The 19,066-nt window shown below is 24.3% G+C and overlaps 1 protein-coding gene across 7 annotated transcripts in view; it reads left to right on the top strand.

Annotated features, from left to right (window-relative positions):
• The first annotated feature begins 1,133 nt into the window (after positions 1-1,133).
• The window catches only part of LOC126898793 (voltage-dependent L-type calcium channel subunit beta-1), a 29,751-nt gene continuing 11,818 nt past the window's right edge, over positions 1,134-19,066 (top strand). For 6 of the 7 annotated variants that reach the window (XM_050673151.1, XM_050673150.1, XM_050673148.1 and 3 more), the window contains exons 1-3: positions 14,096-14,640; positions 14,754-14,791; positions 18,603-18,719. In XM_050673151.1, coding sequence (XP_050529108.1) covers positions 14,622-14,640; positions 14,754-14,791; positions 18,603-18,719 — 174 coding nt within the window. In that variant the 5' untranslated portion in view covers positions 14,096-14,621. Of the gene's footprint in view, positions 1,411-14,095; positions 14,641-14,753; positions 14,792-18,602; positions 18,720-19,066 lie in introns of those variants that run through there. The other variant, XM_050673147.1, reaches the window with a different exon arrangement.

Here is a 19,066-nt window from a genome sequence, read left to right as displayed (position 1 = left end):
TTTGTTGAACATTGTATTTGTTATGACAGATAAATTATTTGTTTGTTTACAAGTTATTTAAAATAGAGATTATACTTTTTTCATTGATAATTGTGAAATGCGTAATGCAAAATATTAAGCATATCACGACAAAAGTATAGACACAAAGCCTAATTAAGGCATATATGTGGTGGTACCTTAAGCTGAGCCAACCTATGGAAAATTTCACTACAAATAAAATTGATGGACAAAAAAACAAAAATTAAAAAATTGTATATCTTTTATCATGACAGAATTTTTTTTTTTTTTTAATAAAAACATATATCATACACTTTTCCATTAAAAAAACAAAATTTGACACAATTTTAAGAAGTTAAGATGAATTTTTTTTTTTTTTTTTATTATAGAACATATATTATAAAATTTATTATACAAGACATAGTTTAACAATTATTTAATATTTGTGTACAAAAATTCATGTAATTTTTATCGTTTTTGAGGGGACTAGGATAAAAAGGCGGAAAAATACTTCTAGCAACTTGAGAGTATCAACTGAGGCATTTCCCCGTCTAGTTTTTAATGAATAATAAAACTAGTCAATCTACTCTTACTGGCTGTGACATACTAACATAAGTAAGGAAAGGATTTATAAATTTTATTTTAGCCAATTTAAAGAAACCCAATTTTGTGCAACTTAGTTTTAAGGATATACAAATGAGTTATGAAGATATGTCAAATCCAATAACTTTTAATTCAATTATCATTTATTATTAAAATAATTATTGTCTTCTAAGATTGCTTATTACATATCTTGTAATAAGTCATTGGACAATTTGCCAATATTGCAAAAATTAGTATCTCTGATTTTTAACTTTGTTAAAATATAAGTAATTTTCTTAATATCAACATTATCTAATAAATAAGCTTGTTAATTATGTATTTTGCTATTTGAAAAAATGAAGTTAACACCCTTATAAAATATAAGGGATAAACATAAAAAATACATCTATTGCCCTCTATACTAATTGCTCTCCTTCTCTTCATCACTATACATCTAAATACAATTCCCCACATTTTTGTTGTTACGTGCTGCTCTATTTTTAAACGACTCTGCGCTGTAATAATACTCAGTGGGAGCTAGAGAATATAACTATTTCACGGCGAATTTTAGTAAAACATATTCTAACTGTATGATTTACTAACACGTACTTTAAAATCTTATTTTAAAGTAAATTTACAAAAACTTTTGTGCATTTACTACTCAAAGTAATATAAAGTCAAAGAAAAGAGTTAATAGTTAAACAAGATTTACTATATAGTGATTTAACATTTGATTTGCATTACGGTCTTCCATTAATTCCAATTTCATTTTATAAAAAAATGTCCCATTTCAAGAGACCAAAGAAGAAACCATTTGTACCTATTAGAAAGGTTAGTTTAACTTACTGTAAATAATAAATTAACAAAATATAATGTCAATAAATATTAATGATTTGAATCACAGTGAATATAATTATTCATAAATTAAATTAATTGAAAAAACAATTTGTTTTACATAAATTTCATATTGGATTTTAAAAAATAAAGAAAGAATGGATATTGTGTTTAAAACTACACAATGAAAAAATTCGATAGTACATTCAAATGATATCGATCATAAATCCTGAATTATTGAATTATATATTGGTTTACTAATCCGTTTAGTATACTAAAACATGACGTTTCAGTGCAACTATAAGAGTTAAACTAAAAACCCGTAATTTTGAATGCTGGTATGCTAAAAATATATTAATGTATTTAAGTTTTAGTGGAACTTTTTATAGTGTGTATCTACCATACTATTTGTGATTTTAGTATGTTAATTACTGTAATTATTGATTACTTGTAATCATTCAGCTTCCTACAAAAACGTATAATTTTTTATATATTTATAAGGTTTCTATATTAATTTAATAATATAGTAATGGAACACCATCTTACTATAAATTATGCTCAAGTAAAAAATAATTTAGAAATTATTGAAAAAGGTCAAGATAATGACCATTAAACAATAAAATTTCATACAGTGGAAGATCCGTTCATTAGTATGTTACAATATGTAGATTTATCTAGTTGCATTTATAAAAGGTTATTTTCTGTAGTTTTGTCTAAAAGGGCATTTGTACAAAATTTTAAATTAACAAAAGACCCTGTTTTAAGTTTAATGAATGAACTACGCCCATATTTAGAACCCCATTAAAGTAGTCTGCTCAAAATTAGAGCACAAAGTTTGTAAAATATTATACTACCTAGTCTAATTAATAAGTAATATTTGACAACATTTTTGCCATGATAGATATTAACAGATTTTTCGCTAGTATATCTTATCAATAAGACAGGAGAATATCGAGCCTACTCATTTAAATGTATTACAATCTTCAGTTAGTAAATGCATAACCGAAGTATGTAATACATTTAATATGCCTACTATTTTTCACAAATATATTAAATATGATTTTATAACATAAATTTTTTTACAAATAAATAGAGAATTTCAGGGCTTATTGGTATAATTGAGCCTTATTCGGAATTAATTTACGTAAACGAGAAAAATTATCATACGATAAATAGGAGATTAGTAAAATAATTTGATGTTTTTCAATAAAATTCAATATAATTACTTTGATAATTCTTACATATGCGATTCAAATATGGGCATACTTAATGTAAATGCAAAGTACCCAGGTAATACTAATGACAGTTATATTTCAGTTATACAGTACTGTTTCTTCAATAATGGAACAAGTTTATGATGAAGGATTCATTCATATTGTTTACTAGGTGTAAATTATAATTTATATCTATTAAAAATAAGCAAAATTAAAATCGAATATCAAAAAAAATATTTTAAAGTAACAATACATAGTATTTCCTGAATTTGTAGAGGACTAATTCGTCAATTAAGAAACCGAGCACCAATAGATGCCTAGTTGCACTTTTATCTATTAGACGATTTTATAATTTAAAAGTACTAATTAATTTTTCATACGGATTTTTTGTGTTAACTAATACGATTTAATTTATGAAGCTTTTCTTGCTAAAATTAAATTATTATTTATGATGATTTATGTGTGTCTTTTTTATTTCTGTCCATAAAAATCGTAATACGTAATATATATTGATCTAGAAAAGTAATTATGATTTTAATGTTACTCTTTTTCTCTCCCATCAGTTTTATTAAAATTTGATTTAGTTGGATCTTTTGTTTAGCAACTTACTTTAAATAACAAAAATAAAACACTAAACATAAAATAACATTTGAATTTTTATTTTTAATGTTTGATATTTCAAATAAAACTATTAATTATGTAATTACCTTTCTCCATTCTATCCATATCTTTTTTGGCCCAACGGTTTGATTTTAAATTTCTGTTTTATTTTGCCATAACAAATTAAAAAATACGTATTTTAATTAGTTCTCTAATCTTAATCTAATGTTTAAGTGTAATAAAATATTAGATAATTTGAAATCTAGTTCCGAAAGGTATATAGATATAGCGAGAAATTTAAAGATATGATTAGTTTACTCTACCTTTAAGTTAACCAGCTGATGATTAGTAATAAGCCTGCTTAAATTAATTTTATAATTGTGATTAAATTATGAGTTTAATTTTACTAAATCTAACATATTAAATTTACCAATATAAAAATTTTATAATGAAAGACAACAAGATTTAAGACATTTGTATTGAGTTTTAAATTCGTAAAAATCGTATAATTCAAACAATTAGTTGTCTTGTACGTACAATTAAGTGCCTATTTATTTCTAAATTTATATTGTGAACTATAAAGTCTAAAACTGTTTTTATATAATTTGGTCTAATTGCGTCATATTTCTTATGAAAAGGGTGAGATGGAAAGGAAAAGGATGAGAAGTATTTACTTATTGGACCAAATACCTCAAAATAGATTAAAAATAAAATAAAACTGTTGTTGAATAAACTGTGCTGCTTTCAGATAGAAAATTCAAAACCCTCTTTTGCCTATCACCTCAAAGCAACATTGAGTTTAAAAAATATCTTTATTTTCAGTTATGTTACTGTATTCAGAATAATTACTCATAAATGTTTATATTTGGACAATTATGTCATGTGAAGCTCCTATATTGTCGAGCAAGAACACGAAAGGATGTAAAACAAATATTTTTCTTTATTTGGTATATGGCTAATTGTGAGACTCGCATGTGAAAAATAATATAAATATATAAATGGTTTGATATTTTTATAATACTTAAAATTTTATTTTAATCAAATAGCCAATCGATTTGATGTATCAGAGAGGTACTAGTCACACTATTTTTAAAAATTATTTTTTAGCTTTTGACAGTCTTGCTTAAAGCTTATTAAATGGCCAACTTGATAAAGTGCAATTGACAATATTAGAAAATATAATAGATTACGGGTGTAAATTCAATTCCTAATGTTTCTGGATGTATCCGATGGCTACCATATTAATACATTATATCCTTTGAAAATAAGGACCACAATGCCAAAACTCGATTGGAACATATTCCAATTTGTTTTTTATTGTAATAGAAAACAAGTATCTACCATCATATTACTGCTTAATCATATTAATCAATAGTGTAGAATTATATACATATCTCAGTTAGAATGATGTCATGTAGTGGTGCATACAGTTAGGGTTCCAATATACATCTTTATATATCTGGGTTGTATAAATTTATTCTTGAGGAAAAATCTGATGTATAAACAAAAAAGGGATTCTACAAATTAACATATAAAAAAATGAATTAATAATTTTTAGCCTAATAAATATTTAAAACGCAACCTAAAATTTTATATTTTAATTATATTTATACAATTTTTTCCATTAACAGAGATTGTAAGGATAAATATAAAAAATATTGTTATTTTATCTGGGGGCCAGACTTATACATGATGCTAGAGTTCATTGTTTTAATGGGTAAAAAAATTATGAATAATCCAAGGTCAGTTTTACCACAAGAATGTCATCATTTAGGATGGAACAAACCTATTGACTAAAGATTTTATTGAAGTCTTTTTATATTAATTTTATATAAGGATAATGAACAATTAACTAAGCAACAAAAACTACTCAACAACAAGATAAGTGCACATTCTAATGGAACAAGCTTTTAGAAAACTCAAGTATTTAAAAAATATATATTTTTTTAAGTTAACGTTAGTACATTACAGACACATGGACATATACAGGATTATTCATTATTATTAATTTTACTATGATGTGTGTTTTTTTTTTTCTATGTCTGTTGCCACTTTTTCTCAGCTCTCACTGGACCGATTTCTTTCAACAATACGTCAAAAGATCACAAATCGTTTCTAGTTGAAGACATTACCCTTAAAAATTGAAATTTAAAAATCGGTAAATTTTGTCATTTTTTTTTCTTAAAACTTTCAAAAATCAACAAATCAACATAATTTTATTTTATACTAAAACCTTAGATATTTCCCTTTCATTTGATATCATTTTTTGAAAATCTAACACTTAACCTGCTCATTGGGAGGGATTTAAAATAGCAACTTTTTTACAAAAACTTACTTTTTCAACTTAATTTTTGAAAATGTTCCGGAAATATTGCGTCCTTTAAACATACATCAAATTAAAGCTTATTATATGTAATATAAAATTAAAAAAAAAAATTTGTCCCAACACTTTATCTTCTGCATGTTAACGGCTGCCGTAGTTAAAAAAAACGCTATTTTTGTGTTAAAATTTTCGATCTTCAATTTTAAATTTTCAACTTAAAAATGTTATAACTTTTCGAAAAATGTAATTATCAGCACAATTTTTTTTTTCTAAATACATTAGAAGTTCATCTTTCATTTGACATACTTTTTATTAAAATTGGACAATTTCACCATATATAGGGGACGTTCAAAACTTGAAACATTGTATAAAAAATAGAACTTTTTCAACTGAAATTTTGAACATTTTCCGGAAATACTGCGTCCTTTAAACATATGTCAAATTAAAGCTTATGTCATGTTCTATTAAATTAAAAAAAAAAATTTGGCCCGACACCTTATCTTCAATGTGCAAATGACTATCGAAATTTAAAAAAAAATGTAATGTTTGCGATAAAAATCATCTTCTATCGGGATGTTTTTTGTACTTAAAACTGCCNAATATTTGCGATAAAAATTACCTTTTATAACGATGTTTTTTGTACTTAAAACTGCCATAACATTTTCAAATATTAACAAATCAAAATAATATTTTTTTATATTGAAACCTTATGTAATTTCTTTTCATTTGTTATCATTTTTTTGAAAATCTAACTCTTATTCTACTCACAGGGGGAGATTCAAAATAGTAACCTTTTTACAAAAACTAACTTTTTCAACTTAATTTTTGAAAATGTTCCGGAAATACTGCGTCTTTTAAACATATATAAAATTAAAGCTTATTTTATGTACTACAAAATGAAAAAAAAAAATTTGTCCCGACACTTTTTTTTCTACATTTAAACGGCTGCCGTAGTTAAAAAAACACTATTTTTGTGTTAAAATTTTCGATTTTCGATTTTAAATTTTCAACTTAAAAATGCTATAACTTTTTGAAAAATGTATATATCAGCACAAATTTTTTTTTTCTAAATACATTATAAGTACATCTTTCATTTGACATACTTTTTATTAAAATTGGACAATTTCCCCTTATATAGGGGGCGTTCAAAACTTAAAATATTGTAAAAAACATAGATCTTTTTCAACTGAACTTTTGAAAATGTTCCGGAAATACTGCGTCCTTTAAACATATATCAAATCAAAGGTTATGTTATATACTATCAAATGAAAAAAAAAAATTTGTCCCGACATCTTATCTTCTATGTGCAAATGGCTGTCGAAAATTTAAAAAAAAATGTAATGTTTGCGATAAAAATTACATTTTATCGGGATGTTTTTTGTACTTAAAACTGCCATAACTTTTTCAAAAATGAACAAATAAAAATAATATTTTTTTGTATTGAAACCTTAGATATTTCCCTTTCATTTGATATAATTTTTTTTGAAAATCTAACACTTATTCTGCTCACTGGGGGGATTTAAAATAGTAACTTTTTTACAAAAACTAACTTTTTCAACTTAATTTTTGAAAATGTTCCGGAAATACTGCGTCTTTTAAACATATATAAAATTAAAGCTTATTTTATGTACTACTAAATGAAAAAAAAAATTTGTCCTGACGACCTATCTTCTATGAACAAATGGCTACCGTATTCAAAAATATGCTATTTTTGTGTTAAAATCCTGGGTTTTGTATTTTATTTTATTTTAAAATATCTTGTAAGGGCAATACACTGCCCTATTTTTTTATAATTATTATTTTTGTAATAGGCTAAATTGAATAACTTTTTTTTTATTGGTTTTTTTAGATATATAATCATTAAAGTTAATTAAATTCTGAATATTTCCATTGTAGAATCTTTTTAAACACCAAAAGTTATTTAGAAATGATTACTATGATTTTTATTTAAGTGAACTATTACGATAAAAATGTAATAAAATCTAACTTTTCTGATAAATATACTGTAAATAGTAATTATAAAATTTGCTGACAGCATATTAATCTTAACAATTTCATTTTTATCTATTTAATAATGTCAATTTCAAACTTGCAAATTTATTTACTTGTTATGGTAATAAATTCATTTTTTTACTTTAAAGGACAATAAAAAGTAGGTTCAAAATTATTACTTTTAACATATTAAAAATCAAAATCAATAATAATTTGAAAACAATTAATTTTAAAAATTATATAATATATAATTAAAAGAATTACTAATCTGGGAATAATTAAGGAAATAGAAGTTGATTTTACTTTTGTAATTATCCATCAATTATTTAAAATTAAACACTATCTACAGGTTTGCATCGAAGCGTTTCTTATGATAGTGATTTTAATCACTGTCAGATTAAATCTATACTGGACCCAACTATGCAACGTCTCCACTATGCCGCGACCCCACTGTGCTGGGTTTTTTAATTTAAAAATAGTCATTTTTTAGCTTTTTCTTTACAAACAAATTTAATACATCTATAACAACTCAAGGATAAGAAGTTATTGAGTCATAAACATTTTAATACAGATTTTCTGGGAAACAATTGAACATTTAAAATTTTTATAAAGAAAAATATTGTCTAATTCAAAAAGTTCATCTATAATATGTAGTTTTTTTTTATCTTTCAGGGATAAAATACCTTAACATTAAATATATTAAATGTTAACCCCTACTTTCACTAAAAAACATACTTTGAAGTTTTTTTAATTTTTTTGAAAAAATATGAAAATTACAGAGTGGTCGGTTTATCATAAACCACTAGATTACTTTCAATATAAATCCAATATTGGAAAAAAAGTTTTTGATTTTTTTTAGTTGCATATATTTTTTGATTTATTAATTAATAATTACTTTTTCAATCATCCCTTATAACTTTAATGAGTGTTAACTTCATTTTTTCAAATAGCAACAATTTCATAAAACTGTGTTAAGTAAATATGCATAGCAATTGAGACATTTAAACTTTTAAGTGCTGATATCATATTAGTTCCTTGGTCAGTAATTAATGTTATATTAGATATTAAATCACAGTTAGTTTCATTTACAGCCTAATTTATTTAAAAAAACAATTGTATAAAAAACGTTTTATATTTTCGTTAGTTTTTGTTTCATTTGAGGGATATTGACCAGTAGAAAGTAATTCACTTTTTAACTCCAGATATATTCTACACCCAGAGAAAAACCTCGATCTATATAATAAATTCATTGTTCAATTTGATAAATATATCATTACTATTGAATCAATGATATATTTATCAATATGATATTTTTTTTTCTTGTCTTGAACAATAATTATTTATAAGAATAGTTATTTTGTTCGTATTAATAAAACATTATCATAAACCCTTGATAAAATTTCTCTTTCAATTTTGATTGAGGTTTTTCTTTGGGTGTACATAGTGTAAAGTAACTGACATATAGTTATTTTTACAGTAATTATTTGTTCATATGTCGCAAATTGATGCACAATATTTATTGACTATAGTTTAAAATAAGTCTTTGAATACATTTCATCTTATTTCTTTAGGGGTCTTATCAATATGTCGAGATATGGCTGTAAAAATAGCAGCACCCACTCCTTACCACCAGGCGTTACTTTAAATTGTTAATAACTTCTAAATAACTGGTCCAAAAGTTGTTATCGATTAGTAATTTTTTTAGTAAGAACATTATTTATATAATATCTAATAAATATATTCGATAGTTAATGGTATATTATTTTTAAACAATTATTAGAAACTTATGTTAAAGTTTAGTTTACATTTTTTTAATTTTATAACAGGAAAATGTATTTTATGTAATTAAAATATTTTATTTATTTTTGTTTTCCTTAATATAGTAGTTAAGAATAATTTAATTAATTTTTTTAGATTGATTAATAACGTATGTTATGACTTCAAGGTTTTATAGATAAATTAATTTCTTAGTAAACCTTTAGATATTTTTGTGAATAATGATTTTGATTTTCGTATTTTGTTACAATCAGGTCCAGACCCGAAGTTTATTTGAATTAATGTTGCTGTTTGGTTCAGTATGGTCTAAATTTTTATTGTATTTGGTTAAATTTTGTCTGGACAATCTTTAATTAAATATTCCGGTTCGGATCAGTCCATTTTAAATTTTTATCCGGTCGAGTCCAATTTTAATTTCATATTAAGTTGACACCTCTATACATTATATGGTGTGATCCTAAAAAGTAATTATTAGCTGATAAATAAAGAAATATGTGTAACTTAAAGAATACAAAAATATTTCCAATACTGTACATAAATAAGAATAAATATATTACCAGAATGGAACAGATCTGATTGACAACTCATATAATATAAGATCTACATAACATTTTATAAATTTTTTTAGCTTCGATACGAAGATGAGAAGGTATTAATTTTAATCTAGTCGAAGACATTACCCTTAACAATTGAAAAAATTTCCCTCGTTCCCCGTAAATTACAAATTTAAAAATCGCTAATTTTTGAAATTTTTTTACTTAAAACTGCCATACCTTTTTCAAAAATGAACAAATCAATATAATTTTTTTTTATAGATACTTGATGTCTTTACTTATTATTTGGTATATTTTTTTTATAAATTTAACCCTTTACCAGCCCTCATGGGGGATTCAAAATGACAACTTTTTCACTAAAAATTAACTTTTTCAACTTAATTTTTGAAAGTGTTCGGAAATACTGACACTTTTATATATGTCTTAATTAAAGCTAATGTAATTTACTTTATTATGCAAAAAAAAAAAATTCGGACTTTATTTAAAATGGCTACCGAATGCTATTATTGTGAGAAACTTCTCGATTTTATATTTTTATATAATTTATATAACATTTATAACTTTAAAATGTTATACATTTTTGAAAAATGTATGGATCAATACAATTTTTTTATATGAAATAATATTTATATACTTCTTTCATTCGACATACTTTTTTTTTTAATCGGACCATTTCCCTTAATATAGGGGGGGTTCAAATCATTAAGATGCATAAAGAAAGTAAAACTTTTTCAACTTAAATCATAATTTATTTTATAATTGGATTTTAAATTTTTTATTTTTAGAATTATCTTAACTCGCGTTATGACCGATATTTCTTTAGCAAAAAGATCTCTTTTAAACAATCCATCAAAAAGGCCTATAATTAAAAGCAAACCCGGTTCAAATTCTCGGTCCAATGTAATGGCCGACGTACAACAAGAAATTGAAAGAATATTTGAACTTGCTAATAAATAACAATTCATGTTATTTCTATAACATTTTGAAAAATGTACAGATCAATACAATTTTTTTATGTTTATTTTTAGCTTCGATGCGAAGCTGAGAAGGTATTATTTTTACTAAGATGTGTTTTTTTTTTTTTCTATGCCTGTTGCCACTTTTTCTCAGCTCTCACTGGACCGATTTCTTTCAATGATACGTCAAAAGATCACAAATCGTATCTAGTCGAAGACACTACCCTTAAAAATTGAAATTTAAAAATCGGTAAATTTTGTCATTTTTTTTTCTTAAAACTTTCAAAAATCAACAAATCAACATAATTTTATTTTATACTAAAACCTTAGATATTTCCCTTTCATTTGATATCATTTTTTGAAAATCTAACACTTAACCTGCTCATTGGGAGGGATTTAAAATAGCAACTTTTTTACAAAAACTTACTTTTTTAACTTAACTTTTGAAAATGTTCCGGAAGGTCTGACATTTATATATATATCTTAAATTAAAGCTAATGTAATATACTTTATTATGGGAAAAAAAAAATTCGGACTTTATTTTGTCTTCACGGTGAAAATAGCTACCAAATGCTATTTTTGTGTGAAAATATTCGATTTTATTTTTTACATTTTACATCAATACAATTTTTATGAGAAATAATATTTATATCCCTCTTTTATTTAACATACTTTTCTTAATCAGGATATAATTAAAGAAATAAGAGTTTATGAAGCTTTTGGAATAATCCACCAATTTTTTAAAATTAAACACTATCTAAAGATTTGCATCGAAGCGTTTTTTTTTTTATAGTGATTTTAATCACTGTCAGATATCATTATACTGGGTTTTTTTTTTTAATCGATCCAATTCCCTTTAAACAGAGGGGGTTCAAAACATAAAAATGCATATAGAAAGTAGAAATTCTTCAACTCAATTTTTAAAGTGTTCCGGAAATATTGACACTTTTATATATATTTTAAATTAAAGCTTATGTAATAAAATTTAATATTAAAAAAAATATGCTATTTTTGTGTTAAAATTCTTGGTTTTGTATTTTATTTTATTATTAAGGGATTACACTGATTTTCATAAATATTATATCAATCTAATTTACATAGTATAAAAAATTAAACATATTTAAAATTTTGTTTCTTTGAAGTCGAGAAAAAATAGCTTTAAAACTTGAACTAGCTGAATTTCCATTTTTATTAAATGACGAATGCGTCGTAAGGTTTCTGAGATGGTAACACTTGGGTCTTTCACGCCTGTGACACTAAATTTTTTCTTAATTCTTTTTGAGTTAGAAAAAAATGTTTAACTCATTTGATTTTTATTTCATTTAGATTCAATAAATATCATGGATACCATTACTGTAGTCTCCTCTCGTGAGAAGAAATTCATATTAATATTATTTACTATGTGGTTTTTTTTTGTAGCTATAATTTCTTTTTTCAGCTCTCACTTGACCTACTTTTTTGACAAATTTTTTTTTTTTTAATTAAAAACTATCTACAGATTTGCATCGAAGTGTTTTTTATGATAGTGATTTTAATCACTGTCAGATATCATCTATACTGGACCCAACTATGCCACGACCCTACTGTGCTGTGTTTTTTATTAGTGAATTGTTCTAGTATGAATTTAAATGGGAAATAATTTAAAGGATTCTTAAAAAAATATGATTTAATAGGTGTGAATAATTGTATTCTGTTTTCGTCAGATTTTGTAGTTGAGTTATACTCTGAGAGGATTTTTGGTTTTTGCTTGACCTGGGTTAGTAGAGGATTGTGCAATATTGTTTTTAGTTCATTATTTTTATGTTGATGTGTCAGAATGTTTTGTTCTTGTATGTCGTCTATAATTAATTACTCGCTTTATAGTGGTGATTCATTACTAATGTTAATTAAAATGAAGGATAATTTTTCTTGTATGAGTGCTTGTTCTAATTCAATATTGCATCTTTTTTTTGCGTAATAGTCAGCATTATCATTTTTATTTATTTTATTAGCTTGTTGAATGTCGTTGGTTTCTAATTGTTAGATCATATTTTTTGTTATATATGCGAAATAAAATTAAAAAATTTTATATTCTTAAATATCTTTATCACGATTACATTTAATAATTTTAAGATCCAAATTGTAAAAAATAAGAATACCACTACACTATATCTCTATATTTTATCAAAATAATATTATAACATAAAATATTAATAATACGATTATAGCTGATCAGCTAAACTTAATGTAGTGATTACCACATGAGGCATCAGGTAGTTAGTAATTCTGATGAATTATTGTTGTAATCTGAATCCGTCGAGTCTCGATATATATTAAAATATATATGGTGACATGGCCCTTTAAAGTGTACCAGCAATCATATAGGAAAAATAACAAATCCAGTACGAGAATTGATACTACAAACTATTAGTTCAAATATAGATATTGAGTAACTAGACCATTGCATATTTGAGATTGTGATCACGATATAAAAAGATAATCAAATTATTAAATTATTGAAAGATTTATCAATTTTAATTTTTGTACAAATTACAAAATTCCAAAATATCAACATTGACTATCTTATAACAACTGTATTTTTTTGGAATATTTCTTTCTATTACCAGGACTAAAAGGAATTTTTTAAATTGATGAAAATGATAAAATGTTAGCTTAGTTACGTTTTGCGATCTTTTGATGTATCGGTGAACAAATTCGATCTAGTAAAAGCGGAAGTATATACGGACAAAAAAAAAAACTCCATGTGAGGTGATGTATATTTAACGTGTAATTAGCGTTCTAACTTGTCCAGAGTGTAATTTTTCTCCTTTAATCGGAAGGAATAATTAGAAGTTATAAACTATAGTATTTGAAACATTTTTAATCTTTGTGTATTGACTATTGATATGAACGCTTTACTGACATCGCTGATAATATTTCAACCTCCACAAATTTGTCTGCATACTACAAAATTAAACTGAAAGTCTTGTGTTTATATACAAGTACATACGTCACACCCTATCTTTGCTAAATTCCGTTGAGTTGGTTGGCCAATAGAATTCGGTTTACCGGCAACAGCTTTAAATTATATCCCCCTTAGTCCCCAGACAACCTATACTAACTCTCTTACTCTTATGTACTGATATAACTTGCTACTGTTTCTCTCGCTCACATATCCCTGTCGGTTAAAATGGAAAGTTTATGTGGCGAATAAAATGCACTGCAGAGGGCGTTTTGCTCAGCAATGCGCGTTGTTACCGATAGTAGCGTACTCGTGGGTTATCCTTGGCGCCACCAGTTAACATACAATACTCCTGGTCTCCAGTCACGGTGCCGTCTATTTCTGTTTTATTGATTTAATATAGTTTCATTAATACATTTTTCAACGGGTACATTCTCTGTCTCTGTCACACTTTTCTGTCTAGTCTAGTCGCTATCTTACGCATACTCTCTTGAGTATACACTTAATCATAAAACACAATATCATATAACTAATTAGTTGTAAGAATCTGATGTGTCAACCGTCACAATAAATTTATTTCTCAAACTTTTTTTTGAAAATATATTTTTTAATGTTAACTCTATTTGTAGTGAATTTTAATAATTTTCATGTTTTTAAAAAAACACATCACAAGTTTTAAGTTCACCTATACATTTCCGAACTGCCGCAACGCGTTTAAAATTGTTTTATTAGCTTAATCTTTACAATTGAGTAGAAAAAATTACTGTGTTAAATTGTGATACTTGGTATTTCTATCTATTCTGTTTGTGTGCGTGTATAAAATTGTGTCCCATCCGTCAACATATTCACCGTATGACCGTATTGCACACCCGTAATTAAATTTTATTATATTATTTTATTATATCTAGTTTAGTTCCTTTTCTATTATTTACTTTGTTTTTAATATTGAATTACAAATTTTAATATTCTATTAAAACGTTTTAGAAGCGGCATCAACTAAAAAGATCCCCGATTGTAGTGAGGTGAGTCACAATCGATTAGTTATTACATTGTATTTTAAAGTATACGATAATCGTAAAGAAAGTAATATTAGTTAAATTATAATTTATAAACTTATCTTCTATATGATAAGTCATGATTGTCCAATTATTGAAAAAATCATGTATTTTATTAGTAAATCTTTTGGAATCTAATTTACCCAAATTTTTAGGAAAAAGTTACTAGAGGTTAATTATTTTTTAGTAATGAAATCCTACTAGAATCCTACAGCTACCCTTACCATTAAAGCTGTTTTTGATTAAAAAAAATTTAAAAAAACAAACTCTTTTGCTTTTAGTACTGTATTTATGTTACATATAATATTATTTTGATATTACAATAAATGATTTTATTGATATTCAATTAATGTATTTTCTATCTTCATTTCGTATACTTTATAAGGGAGTCAACTTTATTTAAAATGACAACATACATAATTTATTTATTTAATAGATAATGATCCGAGTGACTGGTCAACTACAACTTTAGCACCAGTATTCAGAAGTTATTGACATTTTTATACAAAGGTGAGAAAAAGAGTACGGCCGGTAAATGACAAGTGATAAAAATAACATCACTCGTGCTTCACCTCTTACCATCTCTATAAAATGTTAATAAATTCCGAAATACTGATCCAATAGTTTTTTATGTAATTATATTATTATATACTAAATAAACTAGTTAATTAAGTATGTTGCTATTAGAAAAAATAAAGTAGACATCCCTCTAAGTTATAAAGGATGGTACTAAAAAGTAATTATTAGTTGATAAATCAAGAAATATATGCAACTAATATAAATCAAACATTTTTTATTTTTTTACGAATAAACGAGTGGTTTATGATAAATCGATCATTTTGTATATCTAAAATTAAAGCTTATGTAATATACATTAATTTGAAGAAAAATTTGACCTGTGGATTTATCTTCATAGTAAAAATGGCTACCTTATTAAAAAATATGATATTTTTGTGTTAAAATTCTCGATTTTATATTTTATATATTTAACTTTAGATTGTTATTGATAAATTAAAAAAAAAATGTTTCTTTGTAGTCCAATCAATGAGACAGCAAATTAATTTTCAAAAAAATGCATTTTAATTATTTTTTTTTTATATAATGTTCATCTTAAATTTATAACTTTTTTTAAATTAAAGCAAATTTTAGCGTTAAAAATTAAATTATAGTTTTAAAAATGTTACCATTCTTTTAAAGAAAGTCTATCAATTTTAAATAGTAATTTTTTACTGTCATTTATCGATATTTTTACACAAGATAGACTTTTACCATAAAATACAATTTTTGCTTACAAATTTGTATATACATCAAGCAATGGTATTGTTTCCCTAAATAACAACTTAGGTAATTTTTATTGGGTATTTGTTTAAGTTATGTCTAGTCAATACTTTGAGCTGTACCAGTACTTACTATCAATAAATAAAAATCTAAAAAAATTAGGTATATACATTTAAATTGATTAGAAAAAGATGTCTTACTTGTCTTATTAATATATTTAATATCTAATTATTATAAATCAGTACTATTAAAATAATTTTATGTCTATTAAGAATATGATGTAATGTTATAAGTATAAAAAATGATTTAATTATCTATTAATATAACTTAATTTTTGAAATTATGTGTCGATCTCAAATTTTTGCTTCTTTCTAGTATAATCTAAAATGACAGCTCCACCTGACAATTATTGTTGTATGTTAAAATACTTGATAACTACATTAATAAATATACAAATATTGGCGTATGGATGGAGAGACTCTGAGAATCACGCTCCCCCTAATATTTTAATATGAATAGTTCTTTTAGAAATATTTTGAGAAAAAAAAATAGTTTTCATAAATATTATAAATAAATAAAAATTCCTTTCACCTCTTAAAAAAATGTCTAATTACGCACTTGATAAAAAAGTAAAATAGTCAATTTATTTAAGCTACATTAATTTTAACAAAAAAATAATTTTGATGTTCTTTGGTAGTTCTATAAGTTTTACCATAATGAATAAAATTATATCAATGTTTTTTTATAGTTGAAAAATATTGATTATTTTAATTTAGATAAGTATTAAAATTATAATTAACAAAGCAATTTGAAATAAATAGAGTTAATGTTAATAAGTCGCCTCCTATTTTAAAATAATTATACTAAATATCATATAGCACTTACTTATTCTTATTTGGATTCTTTTATTTGAGAGAAAGGAAAAAATAAATAGCAGTATTTAAGATTTTAACTAATGTTAATTAGCTGGTTAACTATTATATTAATCAAAAGTTAGCATTTGTATATTAATTCAGATATCTACTTGACTATTATTGCGCTTTTAATAATAAAAAAAGCTCTATTTATAAAGCGTTCAAAAAGTAACGAAAAGGGCTTTCATTACACTTATTGTACATAACAATTGACCTAATTCTTTTACTTATTGAATAGTCTGTAAAATTTAATTGTGTATTCTGTTAATTTATCCGGCGTCCCCTCCACGCTTTTAAATAGTAGTTGCTATCATACATATTTTTCGATGATATTGGGATTTCCTTTTAGCATTATTATTGTTTGTTTGAGTAACTATTGTTCTTAATTATTTATTTTAAAATACCTTATTTATATTTGATGATAACCGATAGTCAATATTCTTCTACTTAATAATGATTTTAAACTTTAATTAATTTATTGTTAATAGGCAAACGAGACAGTCATGCCTATTTATAGAAAACCAATATTTAAGTGTTTTCACCGTCAAAGTAACCGTAAATAATAAAAATATCAACTAAAATTTAAAATGTTTAAAAATCATTAAATGTTATATTTGTCATATTTTTATGTGGTAAATAATAAGAAGGAAATATTATTGATCCATTTACTAAGTTCGTCATATAAATGGTAAATTGTAAAATATTTTTAACTATTTTCTTTGAATAAAATATTTACCCTATTTATACAATTTATTAAAATTGCTTAAAACTATATTTTTACGTATATTTGATTTTATAATGGTTGTATTATTAGTGTTATCATTATTAACATGTTTTTTTACGTGTTAAAAAATAAAACCGTTAAGAGGTAAAAAAATTTTTAAACCTAATATAAAGAGTTCTAACATCCAAAACTTAACTTTTATGTACATCTCCGTAGACATAAATTTACTATCTATGTACGAAGAAAATATTGTTTTTTTTAATTTCAAATATTTATTGATAGAAACTATTTACAATCCTTTTTTTTCTTAGCTTTTAAACAATACTTTTATAAAAATACTTAGTTGAAGTAAATTTAAATACATTGATTTTAGCTATTGCTAAAAACTAAAACTTAAAAATAAAATTGAATTCAAATGACAACTAACATAAACTTTACGCATCGTTAAAACTTAAGTGTCCAATGCTACCAACTAGTAAGAGAACTTTTAGATATTTTATATTTAAAATTGGAAATTCTAAATTATTGCATTAGATCCTTCGAAATATTAAAATTAGATTATAATCATATTTGGTGAAATTTTTAATTCGATTTTAAATGCACTTCGTCTTGTTACACAGATATTCCGCTTAATATGCAAGCTTTTTCATCCATTTTAACACAAGTAGTAATAAGAGAAGACCTTAATGATAAATTTTAATAATCATAAGTTTTGCATTAGTACTAAAGTAAATTTTCTCAAAATAACGATGAATTAAAATTAAATAAACTTAATTTATTTAGTCTAATCTTAAGGTTCATAATTTAAAAATATTTTTTTTTTAATAATTGTTATAATATCATGTGATTTACTATTGTTTAGGGGTCTGAGAATTCAGACGTCATAACAAACACAGCGGACCTGTCTCTGGGCATTGAAAAAGAAGCGCTGCGGCGCGAAAATGAGCATAGAGCTCGTTCACAGTTGCTTAATAGCCGTGTAAGAAAATTATATATGCAATATTTTAATAAATAAGTATTTATATTATTACTTCTTATGTTCAATGTACAAAAATATTTTAATAGATAAATGAAAAAGATTTAAAAGTAGAGTAGTAGTACTGCTAAGTTATTAATTTATTTAATCCATTATTTCGATAGATTTAAATTCTACTAATAATATTTCATGAATTTATATTACAAATTCAGCTTTCAATTATATTATATTTGAAGATTTTAATTTAAAAACTTGTTATCTAAAAATTTAAAATTTAGTTTATTGAGGTGTTAAGCCTAATAATTTATAAAACTTATTATGTGTCTTTATTAATACTATTAGGTTTAAAA

This window comes from Daktulosphaira vitifoliae, unplaced genomic scaffold, assembly GCF_025091365.1.
Source record: "Daktulosphaira vitifoliae isolate Bord-2020 unplaced genomic scaffold, ASM2509136v1 Scaffold_2, whole genome shotgun sequence".
Classification (NCBI taxonomy): domain Eukaryota; kingdom Metazoa; phylum Arthropoda; class Insecta; order Hemiptera; family Phylloxeridae; genus Daktulosphaira; species Daktulosphaira vitifoliae.
Note: the sequence above shows the minus strand (reverse complement) of the source record. Positions and strands in the feature narration are given on the sequence as shown.